The sequence below is a fragment of the Rhinolophus hipposideros genome (assembly GCF_964194185.1).
Source record: "Rhinolophus hipposideros genome assembly, chromosome: 14".
NCBI classification, from domain to species: Eukaryota; Metazoa; Chordata; class Mammalia; order Chiroptera; family Rhinolophidae; genus Rhinolophus; species Rhinolophus hipposideros.
Genome location: NC_138060.1, coordinates 50,698,862 through 50,723,163, shown reverse-complemented (window position 1 = coordinate 50,723,163; position 24,302 = coordinate 50,698,862). Strand labels below are relative to the sequence as shown.

Sequence of the window (24,302 nt, the reverse complement as noted above, 5' to 3'; positions counted from 1 at the left end):
AAACTACAGGCCTGGGACGTGACTACCCGCCATGACCTGCCCAGTTAGGAATTTTTCAGACCATCCTGTGTGGTTACGGTTGATCACCGATTGTGTCAGGCCTGCCACGTGGGCCACCCCCCAAGCTTGTCAGGTTTAGTATATGGCCCCTTTCCTCTGCACACCTGTAAAAACCTTCTCATAGGAGAACTAGGGCAGAGAGTGAAAAGGGGACATGGGCCGTGACTGCCTCCGGGGCCAGCTTGAGGGCAAGGTCAGGAACAGGCTGCAGGGCACGGTGGGGGCTCTTCTCCATCTTCAGATCCAAGTGTGAGGCTTGCCCCCAGAATGAACCCAAATGTAAACTGCAGAGCTTTTGTGCTTTTGAGTAATAATATAGGTTCATCAATTGTAACAAATGTACCACTCTAGTGTGGGGTCTCGATCCTAGGAGGCTGTGCATGGGTGGGATTGGGGTATAGGAACTAACTATACTTTTTCCTCAATTTTGCTGTGACCCTAAAACTACTCTAAAAATTGTGTGTTTGTTTTTTATAAAGAGTGAGTGCTCAGTAATACATATTATATAATCCCATTATGTTAAAAGCCACACACACACACACACACACACACACACACACACACACACACTATATCTATTCACCTCTGTGTATATGAGTGTTTGTGTATGTCTGTATCTGTATTGATGTGTATATACCAAACTGGTAACAGCATTACTGTCAGGGTTGAGGTTGGAGGAGGGGAGGGCCACCCTCTGCTGTATTTATAGTCTATAACATTTAAACTTTGACAGCAAATACCTATACACTTATGTAAATAAAACTAAGGGGGGGGGGAGCCTGTTGCTGGGTATAGTCTCTGGGTCTTCCTTTCAAGGAGACATAAAGGGTAAACATTGCCTGGCAATTTTGAAACACAAAGTTACATTTTAAAAGCACATTTATTCATTCAATAAATATTTTTCGAGTGCCTCATTTGTGACAGGCATTCTGCCAGGCCCTGGGGATTCCAGAGTGAAGGAAAAACAGCCCTTGTGATCCCAGTTCAGGGTGCAGGCAGCACCCACAGAGGGGGAAAGTTGTTTCTTACGTTTGTTCCCTCCCCCCCCCCGGGCTGCAAAAGTTCTGCATACTTTGGGAAAGCTAACTGTGATTCCTTCTCCTCAGAGAAGCCCTGTGGAGACCCGCCTTCTTTCCCACACACCATCCTGCAGGGACGCACCGGCTTAGAAATGGGAGATGAGCTGCTGTACGTGTGTGCCCCGGGCCACGTCACAGGCCACCGTGAAAGCGCCTTCACCTTGCTGTGTAACAGCTGTGGGGAGTGGTACGGCCTGGTGCAGGCCTGCGGGAAAGGTAAGCCACCCCTGGGCTGGGCCACCTCCACCTGCCCTCGCACTGTGAGCAGAGTGGCTCCACGTCTGCAGGCAGCACGTGGGGGGCTCACCTCCACAAAGGTCCCTTTGAAAAGAGGCTTTCGGACCCTTCGCCTGAGTGCTGGATCTGGCACCATGTCCACCTGGGTTTTTCTGCAGCATTTCAGATGCAGCGTATCCACAGCTGAGCTCTTCATCTTCTGTGCAGGAAGTAAAGAGTGAACAAAACCCTCTCTTCTTCGATAAGGATAGCACCGACTTTGGGTTAATGTTCTGGCTTATTTCCCTGGAAATATGATTAAGAGTCAATGCTGGCTGCAGTACCAGGGAACAATGCTTATGGTAAAATGATCCCTGGTTGGTACACTGTGCTAGGAGGATTGTCTTGAACGCAGGAGAGGAACCCCAGCTTTGGGCTTCCCTGAGTGTGATGATTCTTGTGACTGGGCATGACCCTTGTGGGGACCCTGAGAGTGAGGCTATGGGGTTGTGACAAGAACTACTGGCTCTTGTGGGACATGGGGCTTGAAAACTAGGGTGGGTCCACAACCATGCACACGAGTTCTATTCCAATGCACCTGAACTCACAGGGGTGTCAGAGGTGGGTAGTGAAGCAGGGAAAATAACTCCAGGACAGCTGTGTAGACAGCTGGGCACTGTCCCCACTAACAAGAATTGCCCGCCGCTGTCCTGCTGCCTTGCTCTACCCCCTGGTCTGTAGCCAGTGGCAGACATGTGAGTCTGACTATTCAGTTGAGACTGAAAAGACTTCTGGTGGACATTGAACTCCCCAAACCTAATTGGATTCCCCAGATGTCCCTACTCCATCATCATCACACACCTGGGGGTCCTAGGTTTTTGCAGCCACACATACATGCAACCCACCCAACCCCCTGTGAATTTTCCCAGTAGCAAAAGTCACCTTCTACAGCCATAGCCAGGCCTGGCCTCCCTACTCCCGACCGGGGCTTCTGACTCCTACACCACGGACCTCATGCCAGACCCTGAGGTGTAACCTGACCTCACAGGGCTCCTCTTACCCCAAGACTCCTTCAGGGACCACCTTCCTGACCGTCCCCAAGATATCTGGGTATCGAGCAGGGACTAGCTTTATAGAAAGCAATGATGCCAGCACTACAATGTTACTGAATTTATGACAGTTTGTCCCTAGAATGTCCCGCAGATCCCATGAGGGAACCATGATGAGACTAGGGCACTGTCCTGTCTGCAAGGACATGTTGTTGCCTGAGCTGTATTTGGTTGTCTTCACTGCTACCCACGATCCACAGTGTGACTCTACCACCGGTTATTTCTCCAGGCTGCTGGTGGACAGCTGGCTTGTTTGTAAGTTGTGGCCATCACAAACTACACTGCCATGATTTCTCATCCGCATCATTTGGTTCACACGTGAACACATTTCTGTTTGTTTGTGGGAGTGGGATTGCTGCCCCTGGGAAGGTGTGTCTTCAGCTTTAGTGGATGCTGCCAAGAGTTCTCTGAAGTATTTTAACCAGTTTCCTCTCCCATCAGCGGTGTATGGGAGGTTTTTTTGTCCAGCGTCCTCACCAGCCCTCAGGACCGTAAGATTTCACCTTTGCGACAATCTGGTGACTCCTCTGTGGTAACTTGGAGCATTCATTTTTCTGGCTGAACACTTAACACATGTGAACCAGGCATCCCATTTCCTCAGTCCATGTTTTTTGCCCATTTTTCTAATTGACTATTTACATCATGTAGAATTTCTTTTTTACATAAGACTTTCTTAATTAATGTGTTACAAATATTCTCTCCCTTTCGGTGGCTTTTTCCTATGTGAGTGTCTTTTAATGAATAGTTTTTAAATTATTATTATTGTCTATTTTACTACCTTCAAATTTTCAGTGAACCATTAACATTTTTTTCCAGTCATTAGCCAACTGATACTTTAGTCAAATGCAATAAAAGCGAATTAAGATAAAACTAACATAAAGACATTCCAAATATAAGCACAATTTCTTTGTTGTTCAACAGACGTAGAATTCGCTGATCAGATTGTTACAAAAGCTTCTAAAATATGTCCTGTCTGCGTCTCTACTTGCCTTGTTGTATATTAATGACAGGTTACAGACCGGACCAGGTTCTAGAAGCACAATTTGAGCCATCTCCTGGCACTTTCTTCCTCTTTCCCCTGTGCTGCTGCTTGGTGGCAGGTAGCAGCAGAGCTCCTTGCCAGTTCTGACCTGTCCGAGGAAATCAGTCATCAGGCGGGAGCATTCCTGTTTGTTGACTGTATCACCTCAGAGCAGACCCATATTCACCCTGAGATGGTTAATGAGCTGGCCGGTGTTTCTGGTGAGGCCCTGAAGGCCCACCATCCCATGAGCCACACCCACGAGCCAAATGGGTTGTTTACTGGCCCCAGTAGAGTGAGAACTAAATGCAGGTTTTGTGTGTCTGAAATGGTGTTTATTTTCTCACTGCAAAGCAGAGTTATTAGAGCTTTCAGCTGCTGGGCAGGAATTTTGGTTTCTATACTTGGCTGAGTATACTGAGTATATTACAGTTTTCATTACTCTGTAGATTTAACATTTAAAGTTTCTGTGCCATTATATGAAGTGGTGTGTGTGTATGTGTGTGTGTGTCTGTGTGTATTACAAGAATATCATCACCAGGTATTTCCCTCCATTTTGCATGTATTTTTCCAGTGAACATCAACTTTTTGATTAGGGAACTGTTTCAAATTAAAGGAAAATCATCTTGGGGGAATGGGTCAGACATGTGGATTTGAATAACAAATTTCCTTGTACTCCAGGCTGGTGGGCCATTCATTCGTTCACTTATGCCACATCCTTTCATTTGGCAGGGTCCTAGGTACTGTGTATACAAAGTTGAGCAAAACTGCCCCAACCGTAAAGGGAACTCTAGTAAACCGGATGCCTCAAAGGAGACAGAAAAGCAGGAGATGATGAGGTAGGAGGGGAAGCTGGGAAACTAGGTGTTGCAGAAGGTGAAATTTTAAAGGAAGTGTGTGTTTCCAGGAGGAAGAAATACTCAAAGGCTGCAGAGATCACGTAAACGAAAGCTGAAACGTGTGCTCTGGCTTCACAGTACAAGAAGGTTCTAGTAACCTTGTATTTTGAGTGTGTGTATGGGGAGTGGGCTGCACCTGGGCTACACTGCAGAGAATACTGGAACGAGTCAGACAGTGAGGAAGAAAGCCAGGGGCAGACAACTCATTCTCGAATTTCTGCTGTTCATGAAGAGACCTACCTAGGCAAGAGCTGGAAGAGGATCAGGGGGCCCAAGAGGTGGGAGGGAGGTTGGTTTTGTTGGCTTGCCTGCTTTTTACAATGAAAGAGACTTCAGCTTCTTTAAATGACAATGGACAGCCTTAGAAGAGAAGGGGTGGACAATTGTCTTGACTTCCCTGAGCCTTAATTTGCTCCTGTGAAACAATGGATACTATTTATGACGTAGAGTTACCCCATGGGGTTGCTGCAGTCCATCACTTAGAACAGGACCTGTGATAGGTCTGGGCTCCGTGGATACTTGTCCTCTCCCTTTCAGTTTCTTGCTGATCAAGGAGGGTACATAGGCCTCTCACGTAAGCGATCTAAAGGGATTTGAGCGTGACACTGGCTCCTCCTCCCTTCCTTGTGTTATTGACTGGTACAGTAAGTAATCAAAGGCAGTGTGTGACTTCAACTGTCTGTTACTTGGGCGAGAAGTTCGTCTTTGCCAGCAGGCATCGAGGATTCTGGAGCCCAGCAGCTGGTCCTTCTGGAAAGGCCCCTGCGGCTTTAGGACTAGATGGGGATGTCATGAACAAGCAGCTGGTAACTTTCTCCTGTGTGCCTCCCAGACCTTCTGTCCCTGTGGTCCGAGCTGCCTCAGTTCTCCAGGGAGCACTCGTCCCTTCTGGACTGACCACCAATCGTCCCTGTACATTGTGTGGCTGTCAAGGACTGTCCCCCAACCCCACCCCACAATATCTCCTTCTATTTCCTTGTGAGCTGCTGGAGCCCAGTCCAAGCCCTCTGACAGACCTGCCCCTATACAATGCCCCAGGAGCTCCTCTGTTGAGGTGACATAGGGTCCCTGCCCTTTATTCCCTTCATGACCTCTTCAGGTCCAGAGAGCCTCAAGGCCCGAGTGTCTTGGAGGTCACGACTTAAAATAACTTGGTTCTCAGGATGAGTTTCGTCTCAGAGATTCTAAGGGCTCGGGGCTCTGGGGTATCATGAAGACTATTTTGTTCAAATTTGTCATTGTTGGCGCATTTTCATCCTGGCTGGATACTTGGGTCAGATTCTCAGAAAACAGCCTATTCGGGTGAACATGGTTTGTTGAGTGAGAAAGGGGGTTAGGAAAGCAGGATAGTTGAGGAGAAAGAGTTAAGGATGTGGCCCCAGCTGGATTCCGATGGGGAGCAGTGAAGCATGAATTACACCAGAGGGTTGGTCCTACTTGGGAGCAAGGGAACCAGCCTTGGGTTCCTCCATATCAGTCTGTTATTGGTTGCAGGATACTGGGCATGGGGGGCATGTGGCACGTAACCTTCCATGGCGGGGGTCCCATTCCACCCAGGGCAATTCTCTAGAGAAGGGGGTAACTGTGAGCCATGAGCTGCCCACACTCACAGCAGCTGGGAGATGGCGTAACACCCACAGCTTCTACTGCAATGGAGAACTGAGTTGCTCCATCAATTCAGTGGAGCACTGGTTTAAAACAATAATAATAATAATCCATTGGTGAGGTGGGGACTGCCTGGATGAGTTTGCTGAAGTTTAAAATTTGGAATGATGAGTAGGAATGAACCCATAGGGGCACGTACGCCTGGGTGTGTTGGGGAGTGGCTGGTGCAGGAGGGCACCTCAGCCACTCACAGCCCGGGTGGTATGTTCACTGCAACATTAAGGTCCAGCCTCAAGTGGTGGTGGTTTTTTTTTTAACACAGGGGAGTTATTTTTTTAGCCTTGACCATTAACCTAAATGGATGAGGATTTATTTAACTGCCATTTTCTCCCCTCTGAGTGTTGGAATTTCTCTAGCGTTGGTTCCTAGAGTCTGAGTCTGATTCTGGCTATTTAAGTTTTCCATTCTCCTATCCAAATCCACACATCTTCTTGGTTTCCATTCCCAGTTGGGCGGCCCAAAATGTCTGTCATACCTCACTAATGTTGCCAATACCTAACTATAATTGGTTGTTGCCCTTATTACAGAAAAATCCCAATGCTTTGCTCCTAAAGTGTGCATGCAGGAGACCTCCATGCTATCTACATTTGGTTTTCTTTGGGCTTCTTATTATGCCAAGTCCCATATCCATCTTCAAGGCCATGTTTTCTCTCTGGCCACTTGCACCCTAAGAACAGTCTCTGACCTCCCAGCACTCCAGGTGGGCCCCCCGGCCACATAACCCCACTGTTGGTGCCCATGGAGCCCCACTTGTGGCCTTCCTAAGGGGCCCTCGAGGTGCCCTTGGCAAGTGATCATTCACCTACCCACTCCCCTGACCTCACGTTGCCTTCACCACCATTGTTCTCTCCTGACTTCAGTCGTCCTCTGGCCTCTGCCCCAGGTGGAGGCTCTTTATCCCACCTCTGTGGTTAGGGTGGGAGAGAAGAACTGCTGGCATGAGTAGCATAGACAGATAACCCAGGAAGTAAGAGATTCATGGACTCTTCCATTATGACTTGCCCCTTTTTCCTCCTTTAAAACTTGCCCTGACAAAGGGACTCTGCCAAGTGTGAAGACAGGCTCTGAGAGACCCCTGAGACTTTCCACAGCAGACTCTATGGGTTCTGTTTGTATTCTCTGGTCTATAAAATTAGGGAAGTGAGTGACACCAAGTTTGACCTCACTCTACTGGCCCCACCACCTCTGAGTCCAACAACAAATAGACGGCCTTTCTTTTTCCTTTCCCCAGTGTGTCACAGCTGTGGAGACAGCACACATTCCTGTTAGGCACCAAGAACACAGCTGTCATAAACCATACCAAACTTGCTGCATGCCATCTCTATCATGGGAGCTTTTTCATTGTCATTCCGTTTTTTTAACAATCCTATTGAGGTGTAATTTACATACAATAAACTGTACCCACAAAGTAGAAAGGTCTCTGAGCTGAAACCACCACCACCACCAAAATAAAGAACATTTCCTTCCTCCCTGAGTCTCCTTGTGACCCTTTCTACAGGAAGAGTTTTGCACAGTTTATCTTATTTAATCTTCACATGTCTGAGAGTAGATAGAAATGGCTTGTTCCAGTTTACAGATGGGAAAACTGAGGTAGGTTCAGTGGCTTGCCTGTGTCACACAGCCAGAAAGAAGCAGAGCCAAGATTTAAAGCCAGGTATGTCTCCTTCCAACGTCTGTATCATGTCTGTGCACTTCCTCCAGGGGCCTCTTAATGGAGAGCAGAGCACCAGGGCGGTGCCAGGCTCCCTTTGCAAACTTATTGTTCCCTCAGTGAGTTCCTTTGCTCAGTGCTCTCATTTCCAAAGCCTTTGTTTTCTTAAATTAACTGCAGTTTCTGTTTTTCTTCATCTTTTGGACTTTCTTCATAGAACAAAACGTGAGACTGAAACTGAATTTCGACTTTCCTTGTCAATATTGCCATATTTGTTCATAGGTCCATTGAACCAGTGGTTATTTCTGGCTTGTCTGGTTGTCTTTTTCAAAATTACTATTTTTAAAGGCAGTGTAGCCAAGACCAGAGGAAAAAAGAAGGTATGTGTGGGCTTCCAGAAATGCAGCACCGTGAAAAAAGATGAACGGTGGCAGCCCTGGGAGAGCCTGGGATTCTGGGCTCCAGCCTTGTGTACTTCAGCCCCTGACCCTGTCTCACCCTGATAAATGCAGACAGTGCACAAGTGAGCCTTCTCCTTTTGCTCCTGAGTGCTATCTATCTGTGGTATTCTCTTTTCCTAAAGTAACAGTTACACATAATACACACAGGGAATGATCTGATTTTTGCCAAGAGAACCCATGAAGTTTCCATTTCCTGGACTTATTGGTCTACATCAGCAGTCCCCATGTGGTGTTAGCATAGGGAGGCTGTGGGGGAGGGAGAGGGCTGAAAGGATTGTTGGATAATTAGGGTGAGTGTGGACTCAAGAAAGTAGAGGGAAGGTGAGAGAAATAGCACCTCAACAGGCAAAGAACTGGGCTTCTCCATCTGGTGGGCAGAATTCAATTTTTGGCTGAAATTCAGTGTATAACAAACTTTACTGTCACTCATGAGGAGAAAAACAGGCTTGGGACACTTTCTCATGGGTAGACTATTTATAAACAGTTGATGTCTTTGTCTTCATTTGAGGTTTGAGAAAAACGGTGACATAGTGAGACCCTGTTTCTGAGTCAGAACCTTGACCGGCAAACCTGGAGACAGGAAGAGCTTGGCTCAGGGGCCCATGGCTGCCGTCCAAAGATGTTCTAGACTCAAGGAGCTCTGGAGATAGAACCTCCAGACAACACACACACACACACTCAGAGCTCAGACTGACCATAAAACAACACACACACACACACATACACACACACACACGGAGCTCAGACTGACCATAAGGGTTCAGGTCAAGGCAGGCCCATCCATAGCCAGTAGGCTGAACTTCTCCAAATCCTCAGCTCCAACTTTATACATTAGGCCAATGTTTCCTGCATGAAAAGGCCTGGGGGTGGAGAACATGGCTCCTGTCCTGCCCATATTCCAGGTATCTTGTGACTTCACAACAAATTTAAGCTCATGGGGTGGGTTACATGGGAGAAGCAATTTAGCAGACATTGATTATGTTCAGTATTGGAACTAAGCGGTCCTTTACCATTCTTTGCTACTGTCATGAAGCAAAGATTGCCCTGGCTGCTGGACTTCCAAACTGAATCAAGCTTTATCAGAATGGGCTTCTACCACTCTCTTATTCGCCTCTTCACTCACTCATTTATCCAGTCAACAAACATTGATGGAGTGTCTCTTATGTGCCAAGCACCATGCTGTGCTGGGAATATAAAGGTAGAGGGGACATGTCCTTTTCTCAGAGTTCCCAGGCTGGGAAGAGCTGGGCAGATTGTGCAGGGAGAGCAGTGGGGCATGCCTAGTGAAGGTTACTGCCAACACAGGTGGCTTCCGTTTCCAAAGTTCCAGTGAGTAACACGCTACTCTCAAATGAGACCATTTAAGGTTTATGTCTCAAGCATCATCAAGGTTTAGATTGGTTTCACCCTGTATGTGTAAGGGTGAGAAGTTTCTCTAAAATATCCTTAGCCAAACCCCATATTGTAAATACCTTTCATTTTACCAATAACAGCCCACATCTAAAACTTATCGTGGTAGTTAATAGGCCACTATTTTCACCAACAGAAAGCCATTTTAGATATTCAGAGTGCTACTTAGCAAAGCAATGGTTCTGATCAAGATACAAATACTAATAGAAGTACTTGTAGTAGCCACATTTAGAGGATGAATTTGCTGATGCCAACTGTCCGCTCCTCATCTGTAAATTCTTAAATGAAATGCCAGTCAGTAGCAACTGGTTTACAGCTTAATATAAGTAACCGTCATAGTATCACACAGTATATTCTTGAAATATTTCAAAGTACAAACATCCTGAAAAAAAATGAATGCCTACTGTCTCTATAATTGAATGCTATCTTAACTAAGTATAATATTGTTGAGTGAAAGTTTCTTTCCCTCAAAGATTGTAGACATTGTTCGTTTGTCTTCTACCATTGAATGTTGAGGGATTATAGGCAAGCCTGATTTAATTTTTCTTCTTGAGCGTGATTTGCTTTTTCTGCCTGGGTATCAGTTGAATTATTCCTTTATTCCTAGCATTCGGTAGCCAACTTTTCTGTGTTGGTGTTTTTCTGGAACATGGTGTGTGGTTTTGATTGTTTGTTTAAATTCTTATTTAGGAATAACATAAATATAGAACATTTCGACAGTCAAAGGTTATAGAGCTCAGTGACTACCATAAATACGCTTGTGTCGAGAAGTGGACATCACCAGCAATCCAAAAACACTCCTAGTGTTCCTTTCCAATCACTACCTCCCTAGAATAACCATTATCCAGACTTCTAAAACCATGAATTATATCTTCCCAGCTTGAACTTTGTTTCAGTAGAAGCATAGAGTATAGACTCTTGTGTATGACTTCCTTTGCCAAACATGTCTCTGGGACATATCCATGTAGTTCCATGAAGCTGTAGTTCATTCTTTTTCTTTGTTGTGGAGTCTCCATTTTACAGTTGAGGAACATTTCTGTTGTCTCAAATTTGGGGCTATTCTAAAAACATTCTTGTGCAGGTCTTTTGGTGCCCATACTGCATCCATTCTTCATGTATATCTAGGAGTTAAATTGCACAGTCTCAGGGTCTGTATATGTTCAATTTTAATAGATGATGCCTAACCAGTTTTCAAAAAGGTGACACCAATTTACATTCCCACCAGCAGTATATGAAGTTCCAGGAGCCCCAGTGCCTCACCAACTCTTGGTATTACCATTCTTAATTTTTAGCATTGTGATGTAGAGGTAGTAATATCACTTAATTTGAATTTCCCCTATTACTAATGATTTAAAGCACTTCATCATATGTTTATTGGCTATCTCATTTGTGAAGTGCCTATTAATTCTCTTGCCTATTTTTTTGACTGGCTTGTCCATTTATTTCATATTGATTTGTAAGAATTCTTTATATTATCCTAGATACGAGAACTTTTGAGGTTATATATGTCGCAAATATCTTCTGCTAGATAAGTTGCCTTTTCACTTTCTTCATGGTATCTTTGATGAATAAAATTTGAATGTAGTCTAATTTATTAATCCTTTCCCTTTTTAAAAAAAATGTGGTAATAACATGTAACACAATATTTACCATCTCGACGGTCTTTAAATGTACAAAGTTGTCTTTGATTTTTAGCAGTTTTAATTTGATGTGCCTATATGAAATTTTCCATGAATTTATTCTGCTTGAGGTTTACAGTGACTCTTATATATGTGTCTTCCTGTTGTTGTTGTCTTCCTCAGTTTTGTAAAATTGTCAGTCTATTCTGGTCCTTGCAGTTTCTAATTTATTTTCAGTTTTGTCATGATGTGACATCGGTCCTCAATTTGATTCACCCTTTTCGTAACATTTTGCTATTTTACCATCTCACCTTTGAGCTTCTGTTTAATTATACTCACTTTTTTATTAAGTTCTGTAGCATGAAGCAATTGTAAAGAATTCATTCTGTTTCTCATAAACTATTATTTCTTCTAAGTTAGGTTCTTTACCTTTTACATGCATCTCCTTTTCATCCAAAAGAAGGAATGGTACCTGGAAGGAGATAACTCAGTTTAAATGATATGTAATTTTGCTTTTGTTTGTTTTAAAATATCTGGGCTCTGCTTTCTCTTCAGAGGTGTTGTTACATGTCCTATGTCAAGGTTTACCTCACCTACACAATGAGCGGTCCTGGCATTTTAGAGTCCATCACGAAGAATCGGCCCTGCTGGTCAGTGGTCTGTTTCTCTCCACCCACTTTGCTTCTCAGGATTTGTTGACTCCCCAGTAGTTTGTGAAGGGTGAAGGTAGGTTAGGAGCTGTACTGTGCTGCTCTTCTCCACTCTGCTCCAGAATCTTTTGTTTTTCCTCTTTTGACTAGTTTTTGAAATTTGTTAGAGTGTATTATGCCCTTCTCCATTCATGGGTGTTGTTGGTAAAAATTTTTCCCTGATGTTTAGTGTAGTTTTCTTATTTTTTAAAATTAATATCTAACTAGCTGAGTTGTGTGTGTATGTGTGTGTGCGCGCATGTTTTTATTTTATTTTATTTTATTGGGGGGTTTCCTCATTTTGATAGGTATAGAACAAAGAAAACATGTGAGGCAATGTCAACTAGAACACTTAGATATTTTCAAGTGTGGCCTAGAATCTACCCTGATAATAAGGTGATTTTTGCTTATATTTCCAGTAACATATACAAGTGGTGTGGAATGGAAGTGATGAGCTAGAAGAAAGAGAAAGCAGAACACAGGGAGGGACAGACAGAAGGAGCAGGAACAAAGAAGCAGGCAGAACTGGAACTGATAGAAATGGAAAATGGGGTGTGGGGAGAAGAGACAGGGCAGAAGTTACAGGGACATGTCAAGGCAACAAATACTCTGAAGCACTGGAAGAGTTTCAGTATCCCTCACACACTTCTTTTTAGCTGTTGAATATTTGGGTAGAATTCCATTTACCCATGGGCCACATCAGTCTTGGCATGTGTTGAGGGTTATAAGAAGATGGACTGTGACAATAGTGAAGGGGCACTCCTCCTCCACTTCTCTCCTTGACCCGGGCTCCCTGCCAGTTTTCCCTCTAGCAAAACGCTGCAAATGTTGGTTCCTTTAGCTTATTTACACCCAACAATCAATGAGCTACAGTTGGTGACCTGAGAGAAAATGAATGGAGAGTCAGAATGTAACCAGAAATGACAAAAGTTGCATGGAATCAAACAGAACCATTGGTGGGCTCTTGACAGTTTGATATCTTGGGCTGCAAGGAGGCAATGAAGAACTACTCCCAGGTAAAATCACGTGTGGTGAGAGGCCTTCCATTGCGGATCATGCATGACGTAACAGCTTGTGATTTCGAGTGGGTGAAAGCTTCTTGAGGAAAAATGGTCTTGGAGAGACCTGCTTCCTGCCGTTCTGCATCATGAAAGGGGGCTGTGTTCTAGCTGAGAACACAGGCGTATTCATCCTCAAGAGCAGAACCTCTGAGAGACAACTAGCAAACGTGTATTGTTTTGCAAAAATAATAATTTCTTCGGCAATGCCTGAGAATACAACCTTTTTTTAAATTAAAAAAAAAATTGGATATGACACATTTGGGGCACAAATGACCTGTCAAATATATGGGATGAGAAGTTTCTTTGATTTAGGATTAAATTTTGATAGATAAGTATCACTTCCGCGCTTCACTCTGATAAATCTACTAGCAGTGGGTGGGGGGAGTTCTACTTGGGTGCCCTTTTAAATTGATAGGGATGGGGGTGCTGAGAAGAGGCTGGGAAGAGAAAAGACGCTCTCATGGGCCAGACTGTGGACTAATTTGCTCACCAGCATGTGTGTGTCATGTGATGTATGTCCATGTCGTCCAGTAGTCCTTCAACGATGGCATCTTTTTCAGAGGATCTTCAGGGTGTTATAAGAGATTATGGTTGTAAGTAATTCATTCTTCAGAATTTTGAAAAGAGCCTGTAATTCTCTTGTGTGTTGGGGCACTGTGCTCCTGGAAATAGATCTTCGCTTTGAGTGATTATGAGGCAGGAATGAGGAGAGTCTTGGGGTCTGAGCTACCGCAGCTTTCCCCTCTTTGTCCTCCCCCTGCCATTCATTCCTTCAGTCATCCAAGAATACCTCCCATGGGCTGGGCGCTGTTCCATTCTGGGGATAATATGCCTTGGTCCCTGCCTTGGAGCACCTCATTGCTGGTGTATTAGTTAGCTTTGTCGGTGTAAGCCAGCCCCAAAAAACTTAAGGTTGTAAAACAACAATCACTCATTTGGCTCCAATTCTTCGTGCTGGAAGTTTGGGCTGGCCTCAGCTGGATGCTTCTTCTGGTCTTGGATGGACTTACACAAGCAAATGCTGTCAGCTCCCGTGTCGACTGGTCTGATGATAAATTCCTAACTGGGCAGGTCATGGCGGGTAGTCACCTCCCAGGCCTGTAGCTTCCTTAGCAAAGATCAGTCTTTACCTTAAGTGACCACTGTCCACTGTCCATTGACCACTGTCTTATGCATCTAGGATAACATACCTTTGACGTGGCAGAGTGATTTTCTTTTCCAGACCCTTCCAAGGCACAACCGTAGGCACCAGAACACAAGACCTCAGAACCGTCATTGTTACCTTGTTCCCCACACACCATCTCTATGTGCTGTAAATGTTAATTAACTCTCCTGTGCCCATCAGTGCGAAAGCACTATGTGTCTCTCTGTTTTACTTTTTATCCAATCCTAGAGATTTCCCCACTTTGCTTTCTCCTGCCCCCTTAATCTATCACCGATGGATTTCATGTAACCCTCTCTATGTCTTATCCTTTGGTTATAATTTATAAAATAAGCTGCAAAACTGCCATCCTCTGGAGTATTTTTTTCAATCTGTTGAGATTTTGCTTCCAGGCGTGTTCTCAAAAATTTGCCTCAACTAAACTTTTAAAGAACTTTTCTATAGGTTTGAACATTCTTTCATCGACATTTAAAACAAGCCAAATGCCCACTAATCCAGTTTTTGAGTCCAGGAATGTTTCACATGACACCTCAGCATTCTCTCCAGACCTTGGTACTGGAGCTTTTTACATTTCATGCTTTCCAAGGTGCAAAATGAAGTGTGGGGGTAGGTGGAGGGGGAACTAAGATCTGTTTCTGCCCACAGAAAACTTCTGACACCAAATGTGTGTGGGGGGCGGAGGTGGGGGTTCAGTCACACTGACAACCAATTCTCCAAGCCTCTGGACAGTAGCTGGGTGTCCTACAAGTCAGTTGAATTGTAATATTAACTACCTAGAGTTAGTGCCAATCCCACAGGTTAAGGGCTCAGACCCACAAGACTCCCCACTTTAGACACCAATCACAAGCTCCAGGCCTTCCATACTTATGACTAACTGGGTATAAATTGGGGGTTCTCCTGACCCCTTCTATAGGCTCAATAATTTACTAGAATGGTTCACAGAACTCAGGAAAGCATTTTACTTATGTTTACCCGTTTACTATAAAGGCTACAGATGAACAGCCAGGTGAAGAGGGACATAGGGAGAGGTGTGGAAGGATCCTGTGCACAGGAGTTTCTGCCCCTGTAAAGTTGGGGTGAGTCCTCCTCCTGGCACATGGAGGCATTCACCAACCTGGAAGCTCGCCCAGCCCTGTAGTTTATGGGTTTCTATGGAAGTTTCATTACATGAGCGTGATTGATTAAATGATGGCCATTGGTAATGAACGCATTCTCCAGCTCCTTTTCCCTCCCCAGAGGTTGGGGAGTGGGCCTGAAAGTTCCAACCCTCTAATCACCTGGTTGGTTCCTCTGGCAACCAGCCCCCCATCCGAAAGCTGTCCAGGTTCCACCAAGAGTCACCTCATTTATATAAACTCAGGTATAGTCAAAGAAGCTTGTTATGAATAACAAAAGATGTTCCTATCAGCCTTACCACTCAGGAAGTTCCAAGGATTTTAGGGGCATTATGCCAGGACCCAGCGGCAAAGACTAAATATATGTTTCTTATTATATCACAGCATCATAGGGAGGCTTTCTGTTATAGTACTATCAATAAGTAAGTATGTGTTCAAGTAGGGCTTGAACCAAAAGAAATTGGGGAAAGCTCAGCTCTCTTGAGGACACAATTTCTAGAGCCTTCCTGACCTGCTATCCTTACATTCTGGCCTCCTACTGTGGGGCCTCCACTCATTTCTACTCAGCTGGATTCAGAATACTTCACAGCCTAGTCTCCCGCTTCAGAAGTCTTATGGAGAGCAACTCAGTGTTTTAAAAGATACATTTTTACTTAATTGTAACATACATACAAATCATAAAGGAATGATCAGTAAGTTCTCAGAGAGCAAACAAAGCATTTTAGCCACCATGTAGGTCAAGAAGTAGAAAGTTGCTAGTAACCCCAAAGCCCGGCTCATGCCCGGACTCAGTGGTCACCCCTTCTCTCCTTTTCACACGTAACCACCATCCTGACTTTTCACATCAGAGATTCGTTTTGCCAATGTTTGAATTTTATGTACATAGAATCACACAGAATGTGTTCTTTTGTGCCTGGCTTCTTATGTTCAACATCATGGCTGCGAGATTCATCCATTTCCTTGTTGGAAGCTGTGGTCAGTTCATTTCCATTGATGTACAGATTTTCATCTGTATGACTATACTACAATGTATTATCAGTTCCGCAGCTAATGGATACTTGAATTGTTTCCATTTTTTGGTTATTATGAACATTCTTGTGGCTGTCTTTCGGTGCCCACGTGCACACATTACTGTTGAGTATATATTTAGTAGTGGAATTGCTGTACCATGCAGCATGCATATGTTCCGTTTTAGTAGCGATTCTCGGGCCGTTTTCCATAATGGTTGTTCCAGTTCACACTCCCACCAACAGTGCTGCATATCCTTGTTAGCACTAGATATTGTCAGTCTGCTTCACGTTAGCCATCCTGGTGCTCTGTGATGGTATCTCATAATGGCTGTAATTAGCATTTCTCTATTATTAAAGGAGGTTGAGCATCTTTACATGTTTAATGACTATTTAGATTTCTTGTTTGCGATGTGCCAATTCAAGTATCTTGCCAAATTTGCTATGGTTTGTCTGCCTTTTTATTACAGATTTGTAGGAGTTCTTTATAAAGTCTGGAAACAAACCCTTTGGAGGTTATATGTGTGGCAAATATCCTCAGTTCTGTGGCTTGCATTTGCACTCTCTGCATGGTGGCTTTTGATGAACAGTTATAATGTTAATGTAACCCTATTATGGATCTTTGTGCCCATAGCAGGGTCTTAAAAAGTACTCCAGTTTCATAGTAAATCTTGAAATCATATAGTATACATTCTCTAGCTTTTGTCTTCTTTTTCAAGATTGCCTTGTATATTTTTGGCCCTTTGCATTTCTATACATTTTAGCATCAGCTTGTCAATGTCTCTGATTTTTATCAGGATTGTATTAAATCTAGATAGATCAGTTTTGACAGAATTGACAACTTAACAGTTTTAAGCCGTCTGTTACACGAACATGGTCTATCCCTTCATTTTAGGTCTTCTGTAATTTTGCTCAGCAATATTTTGTTCCATTTCATGCAGAAAGCTTGCCCATCTTTTATGAGATTTATTCCTAGATGTTTGATTTTTTTTTAATGCTATGGCAAATGGCATCTCTTCAAGTTTTTATTTTCTGTTTGTTGCTGGTATATAGAAATACAGTTGCTATTTTATATTGATTATTGACTTACATTGACTAATATCTTGATAAACTCAGATATTAATTATAAGTTTTTATATGTAGATGCTTTGGGTTTATCTGTGCTGTCCAGTCATAGCTTCTGTCCAGGACAGTTTTATTTCATCCGTACCAGTGCTGATGCTTTTTAATTCCCTTTCTTGTGTTTTGCACTGGCTCTGTGACCTTGGACCTAATGAGGTGTTTTCGCCCTCTTTCCTTCCAGATGAAGCTGAGGCACATATTGACTATGAAGATAATTTCCCTGATGACAGCTCTGTGTCATTCCGAGAGCTCATGGAGGATTCCCGGACAGAGGCAGAAGACAGGGGTCAGAGAGGGGCCTCTGAGGAGGCTCCAAAACAGGACCGTCTGGTCTCCATTTCTGTGGGGAGAGAACACATGGGCCGGGATACAGCCTTTGTGCCAACTACAGGCTTGCCCAGTGCTGGGAGCAGTGTCCCCACAGACCTGCCAGGATGGATCCTAAACCAGAAATACTTGTTCTGGCTTCCTGCTGCGACCTTCCACAAGCTGGAGTTGGAAAAAGAGATGGATGATGACACCAAAAAGCAGTTTCCTGCTAGAGACAACCACAGTGGCCTAACATTGGCGCCAGGTGAAAGTGAAACCAAGGTGATCTATAGCACCACTGAGGGGCCCTCAGGGCCCTACGTGAGCCGGAGTGACAGCAAGGCGGGAGAGCCAATGGTGAGCAGCAGCGATGAGTCCTGGTTAGATGGCTACCCTGTGACCGACGGGGCTTGGAGGAAGATAGAGGCAGAAGAGGCAGAAGAGGCAGAAGATGGAGACAAGGGGGATGGGTCAGTAGGGCTGGAAGAATGTGTTCTGTTTACTTCCCATCAGCCCATTCTCGTGGAAGTTAAGAAGCCCAGGAGTACCACCCTCCCATCAAGTGAGGACATGACCCATAGTTCAGTTCTTCCATCTCAAACATTAGATGTAGAAGCATTGGCTCTCAGACCCAAGGGTGTGTCTGAAACGGAGGGTCCCAGCAGGGGGGATGCTGACTCGAGCAGGTATCAGTCAACTGTTCCTTGGAGATTTGCCACCGAGAAGTCTCCCTTGACCACGCTACCCTACGGACTCCCCAGCCCTCCCCTGGAGACAGTAACAACTGCCGTCCCGAAGATGCCTACCCACATTCCCTCTCCTACCCAGACTCCAATGGAAACCACTGCCGCTGAGGTCCAGGATAGCTTCCCATACCTGCTGTCTGAGGACTTCTTGGGACAGGAAGGCCCTGCCCCGGGTGCAGCTGAGGAACTTCTCCCAACCTTGGAGCCATGTGTAGGGGATGAGTGTCCTGGCCTCAGCAGAGGCCCAATCATCGCTACCATTGTCACCGTCTTGTGCCTGCTGCTGCTCCTGGCGGGCGTTGGGGCAGTGTGGGGCTACCGCAAGTGCCAGCACAAGAGCTCTGTGTACAAGCTGAATGTTGGCCAGCGGCAGGCTCGGCACTATCACCAGCAGATTGAGATGGAGAAGGTCTAGCCACCTCCAGAGTGGGCTCTCCCAAAGTCACTTGGGAGGAAAAGAAACTGTGACACATCACATTGATAAACACTGATAATTCACTAGAGCATGAAACATGTGGAATAGGGCTCATCTTTTTTTTTTCCTCAGGTCTTTGTTGTATAGGCTGAGAAGTATCTCTGGAAGCCCCTGGCAGGAGGCTTTGGTGGTATTATCACACACGTTTGTATCTCCTCAACCATCTGCCCTGGAATGAATTGCACTAATCTCAGACCTGTGCTTGGGTCCTAATTCCACCATGAGGTCAAAACTCACCTCTGGCTTCATCATACTATTGTCTTCTTTTTCTTTTTTAAGAAATAAAATTATTGATTCCGTGACCTGAAAGTTTTTGAAATAGGCGTAACAAATGGAGCATTTCAGAGCAGTGTTGTTTAGGATATAGGTATTTAATTGTTGGGAGTGGGATGTAGAAGAATAATGGGTCATTTCCTTTTAATGTTGTGGTGTTGCTGAGGGCAAATGAGCTAAGAACCAGGACATAGTCTAGAAGCTTTGACATTTCTTTTCAATGTTTTGTTGAAATTGGAGAGAATTTAAGATTGACATTTTATTGGGGATAGGGAGAGGTGAGGAGTAGCCAGGCACACGTCTACTTTTGTTCCCTTCATTCTGTGGGACAGCCCATCATTTTTTTAGAAACAAGGTTCACTTTGTATGGGTAAGCAGCATTTCCTCTCGGAAGCATGGCCTAGCTGTCCTTGACCCGTCTGTGCCTAGGAATGTCTTAGAATTTTTGCCAGGACCAACAGAATATTCCTCTCCCAGGATTCACCGTTTCTCTGAGCTCCAGGAAGAGGGAATGACATGAGAGGAAAACAGTGTTTTAAGAGGGTCAAGGACTGGGATGTCACGTGTGAGTTCCTCGTTGAAGGAGAAGCACAGAAACTTAAAAAGGAATATGATCTGATCTGTGCCGATCTATTTCTTGTGGCAGCTGAGAGCTCTAAGGAAACAGTCTAGGATGGACTCACCTGCTTGTGGAGCAACTCGCGTCATACCTTCTAGACCATCTTACGGTAGCTCAGCAAGTAATGTTTGTGACAGTGGTCCTCGAAGCATGGTCCTCAGGCCAGAGACATCAGCCTCACTTGGAAACTTAGTAGAGTGGCAGATTCTCTGGTGTCACCCGACTCAGGATGCAGAAACCCTGGGGGTGGGGCCCAGCTCTCTGTGCTTTTACTAGCCCTCCAGGTGGTCCTAATGACTCAAGTGTGAGAACCATTGGTTTATGATAACGTGAATTGTTTATTTTATTTTTTTATTTTCACAGTTTTATTTTTGTATACACATTTGCTTAACAATCACTGAATTCCTAGGTTCAGGCAACTGAAGAGCCTTGGTCAGTCGTTTATATTGTCTAGAACCAAGGTATGCTGCAAATCCAGCCTGGAGCAAAATGGGAAATAATGTCTTTCTAAAGATAGACTTAGGAATTCTGATCCAGTAGGTTAAGAGGTTTCCTTTGTCTGGTGGCAGGTCTGAGGCATACCTGTATTCAATGGTAAACCGACAAAACCTCTGTAAGATACATTCTCTGTTAAAAATGAGATCACTGCCATTGGTAAGCCTGCAGCTGTACGAGCCTGCGTCATATTTCAGACGTGCCAAAAGAGACTCTTTGCTATTAGGCCACAGATTGCAGCACTAAGTCCAATATATGTTGATCCATGTTCAAGTAGATCCATTTCTGCTTCTGGAAGTTGGTCAATTTTTCTGGTTATGATATCAAAAGTTTCGTTTTCCTTGACCGTATCACCTGGTTTATGATTTTCCATCTTGAGCCTCACACTTTCCTCCCAGCAGCAGGCGCTTCCTCCGGTCTTCCTCAGCGGCTGTGACATGAGTTTTGAGTTTTGAGGCCTGATGAAGTTCTGGAGGCCCAGGAGGCGAGGAACACCTGTGGTTGGTCTTGTAAGGAAGTCGATGTGCAACTGAGACAGCTTTTAAAGTTGCTGAAATACCACCTCCAAAGGTCTTCTATGTGTTGGCACAGAAACAAAACATAGTTTTCTAACATGAATCACCTTTTTAGAAATCGTGTCCAGTGGTAAAAAGCGATGAAGGCAATACATTTATTCGGAGTCTGTAAGAGTCTTAAGTGTTTTTATGTGTCATGAGAGAGAGCCTGATCTTCTTTACAAGTGGAAAATTGGTGGTGGTGTTTTACCTACGGAAAAAAAGAATTCTCGCAACATATTTGCTACCCTGACACCTCTTTTTGGTGCAAGCTTTGGAAAACTAATAGTCTGAGTAGCTATAAAGACAGTACAGCAAAATGAAAGAGATTAGTCCCCATTATTGGGTAAAACAAAGGCTGGAAGGTACCAAATGGAACACTTATACATCAGATGAAATCTAGAAAAATAGGGATGAAATGCTTTCTGCAGGTAGCCAAAGCAAAACACAAGAGAATAAAAGCCAGAGACTGTATATATTTATAGATTCTTTTCTAATCTATTACAAGATAACTTTTCTATTTTTGACTATATGAAATAACCTCCATCTCAACATTGGGATCATATTATCCAACTATTATGTAATAACCCAAGAACACTGACTTAATACCAACCCCCACATAGGTAATATTAATACAAATGTATTAATAAGTTTATTAGAAATATATTAATACATGTAAATGCGTTATTTTATAGACATGAACTGCAACATAAATCCAACACATAAATTTTTGAAGTTTTCCTTGATTTGGCGTTATCTAAATTAATGTTATAGGATCTGAAAATGCATGTAGAAAGGGAATGACTAAAACACTGTAAACTTGACTTGTGTGTCATTATGCATGTTTTGAGACTAGTAAATGTTTAATGCTCATGAAAATTCGGTGGCATGGGGTTCATTGACACAAAGCTTCTGAGATGCTTAAAATAAATAATTATCTCCCTCAAACAGTTGCTTAATGTATTTTATATCTAGGTTATATCACAATGGCTTTTTAAAAAAGGATTGTCTAGTAATCTTGAAAATAATGTCTCAATACTTGCTATGTCTAAGACTGCCCCCTCCTAGTGTAGCTCTCAGCCATGTTACCCCCTGCAGAAGAATTTCAGGGAAGTCTGCAGAGCTCCTGCCCCCTCTTCCATCCCTCCTTCTTCCTCACCCAACCAGGGATCGATCACTCATCACTTGCACAAGGCTTTGCTTCAAGGGATCCAGACCTAAGACATCAATCAATGAGCAAACTCACACTCTACATCACCACTCCTCCTCAATCCAAACTTTTCCACTATATCCTGTACAATTCTTGGGCTGACATCAACAAACTCTGTGTCTTCCACCTCTTCTTCAAAGAACTGATGTTTGAACTCTCCCTACCGTGGGTCTCTGTTTTTGCAATGGCTGGTCCCTCACTCTTTCCACCTGCCTCCTCCTACTTTTTCCCCTTTCTCCTTGCTTACCTTTTAGTGATACGAAGCTGTTTTGGGTCCTGGTTTGAAACAGTAAACATTCTGTCACATCTCAGACATTGGCAGCAAGGGACCAACTGATCAGTCCCAAAGCAAGACCTGGATTCCAAATATTTTTCCTAATGGGATTCCTGATCTCTGATAGAGAGCCCTCTTTGGGAGAGGAAAGAGCCTCTGTCTTCTGAAAGTCATGTCTCCATGACTAGCAAGGACCACCCCTGCTGTGTGAGATCTGTGTCCTTGGGGTAAGTGTTCTGCTTTGCTAGCTGAATGTCAGAAATCTCATGGACCTGGGAAACACAGACCTCATTATAACATGTGTTCTAGAATGACTGGGTGTGGTTAAGACAGTCTCATCCAGTGGGCAAAGAAAGAACACAATAAAGCATAAGCAAAATAAAACATTTAATGTTATTTTTTTTAGAAAAATCTTTTTCAATAATTTTCTGAGTTCTAATTTCCCACAAGAGTGAAATCGTACACACTGCCCTAACCCAAGGAGGGGAGGTGGAAAAGACACCAGCAACAACATTTATCATTTGGCCTACTGACCACTACCCTAAAATGGGCAATAAAACTCTGGGATCGATCTTGTATCTTGTTGGCCAAACTGCTTAATTCCTTCCTATTGTTTTCTTGTAAAATGAGGCACCAGTATCTTGCCCTATCGATTCCAAAAAGATAGTGAGCCAATGTATTCATTCATTCGACAAGCCACCAAAACCAGGTATGTGGTGGGGGGGGGCCAGTGTTAGGTGCTAGGGCACAGCCACTCACATGCCTGCCCTAGCGAGAGAAGCATTCTACTTTGGCACAAATGACAACTACTCCTGACTCTTATTTCTGGGGTAGGAGAGGGTTGGTCAAGGTGAAGCTGGGCTGTCATGGTATCTTCTCTCCGGGGGAGATGACACATGGATGTGGTGGGGGACAGCCTTGCCCGGGCTGCAGGCACAGGAAGTCCAATGCACAAAACCTTTGACTGAGGCTTATTTAAGTTTCCTTTCCTTCCCCCGCCCCCCTTCCCTTGTATATAGTTTAAACTCCCCACACTAGGTCATTCAAGCCTGGAGTCACCAGAAAAAAGAAGTCGCTGTTTGGGGGATGGCAGATGATCAAGAGTTCAGACAGCTGCGATGAAGGATTAGTTGTGGGTTTTTCTCAGTGCCTCGCTACAAACTGTGTTGTAGTTCCATGTGCAAACACTATTAAATGAGAATGTTTTCTCTGGCACCAATCCATCTTCTCCCCACAGTTTAAGTATTGAATTTTTTTTTCTTAAACTGAAGTAGCTTAGGTTTACAGCTCACATTTAAAACTTAAAAACGTTATTTCCATAAATGTTGGCAGAAACTGGCCACTGTTTATTCCACCAGCAGTCATAATAAACCCTTTCCCATTGACAATCTAACAAATCATTTTCTGTTTGCCACTGAGTTTGGTTCAATAAAATTTTTGTGCTCTTAAAATTCCCTTAGTAAGAACTCCTAAAAGCAACATTTCCTAAGGCAGCCTTTGTGGTCAATGTACCCAGTGGTTCTCCTGGATCCCAGAGGTGAGGACAACAAGTTTGTGGCCGTCATTAGAAAGTCCCAAGACACAGAAAGATATTAGTGTGTTGAATATGTTGGTACCTGACATATTTCAGACAATCACTTTTTAATCTATTTGTGCAGACAAACAAACCCACCTTCAGCCATTCACAGTTAAAGTCTGAATGTTAACAGGAGCCATAGCAGGTAGCCGTTAACTATCCAGTGGATACCTGTGTGGGTTACCTGAATGGCAGTGAGGCTGGACAGATTCCCCCATCCCCAGGGTGGGCAGCCTCCCTGGGTGAACCAGCCTAAGGAAACCAAATAGAGCAACTGTTGGGCTCCAAGCCGGTGGGTCAGAGGGCAAGTGAAGCATCTTAGGCGGGTCTGGAAACTCCCACGAATCTTACGAACGTGTTTGTTTTTTCAAAACACAGACCAGACTGATGCTGAACCCATGAGGTCTTAATCCAGGAATCTTCTG

General features: G+C 44.1%; 1 protein-coding gene and 1 pseudogene across 2 annotated transcripts in view; one reads left to right on the top strand and one right to left on the bottom strand.

Annotated features, from left to right (window-relative positions):
* Positions 1-21,762, top strand: part of SUSD5 (sushi domain containing 5) — a 40,438-nt gene extending 18,676 nt beyond the window's left edge. The window contains exons 4-5 of the mRNA XM_081071423.1: positions 1,167-1,355; positions 17,528-21,762. Of these exons, the coding sequence (XP_080927549.1) occupies positions 1,167-1,355; positions 17,528-18,816 (1,478 nt within the window). The 3' untranslated portion in view covers positions 18,817-21,762. The remainder of the gene's footprint in view (positions 1-1,166; positions 1,356-17,527) is intronic.
* Positions 20,134-20,702, bottom strand: LOC308507066 (transmembrane protein 126A-like; annotated as a pseudogene). The gene has a single exon. The product of its transcript is annotated as a transmembrane protein 126A-like (transcript).
* Positions 21,763-24,302: the final 2,540 nt, after the last annotated feature.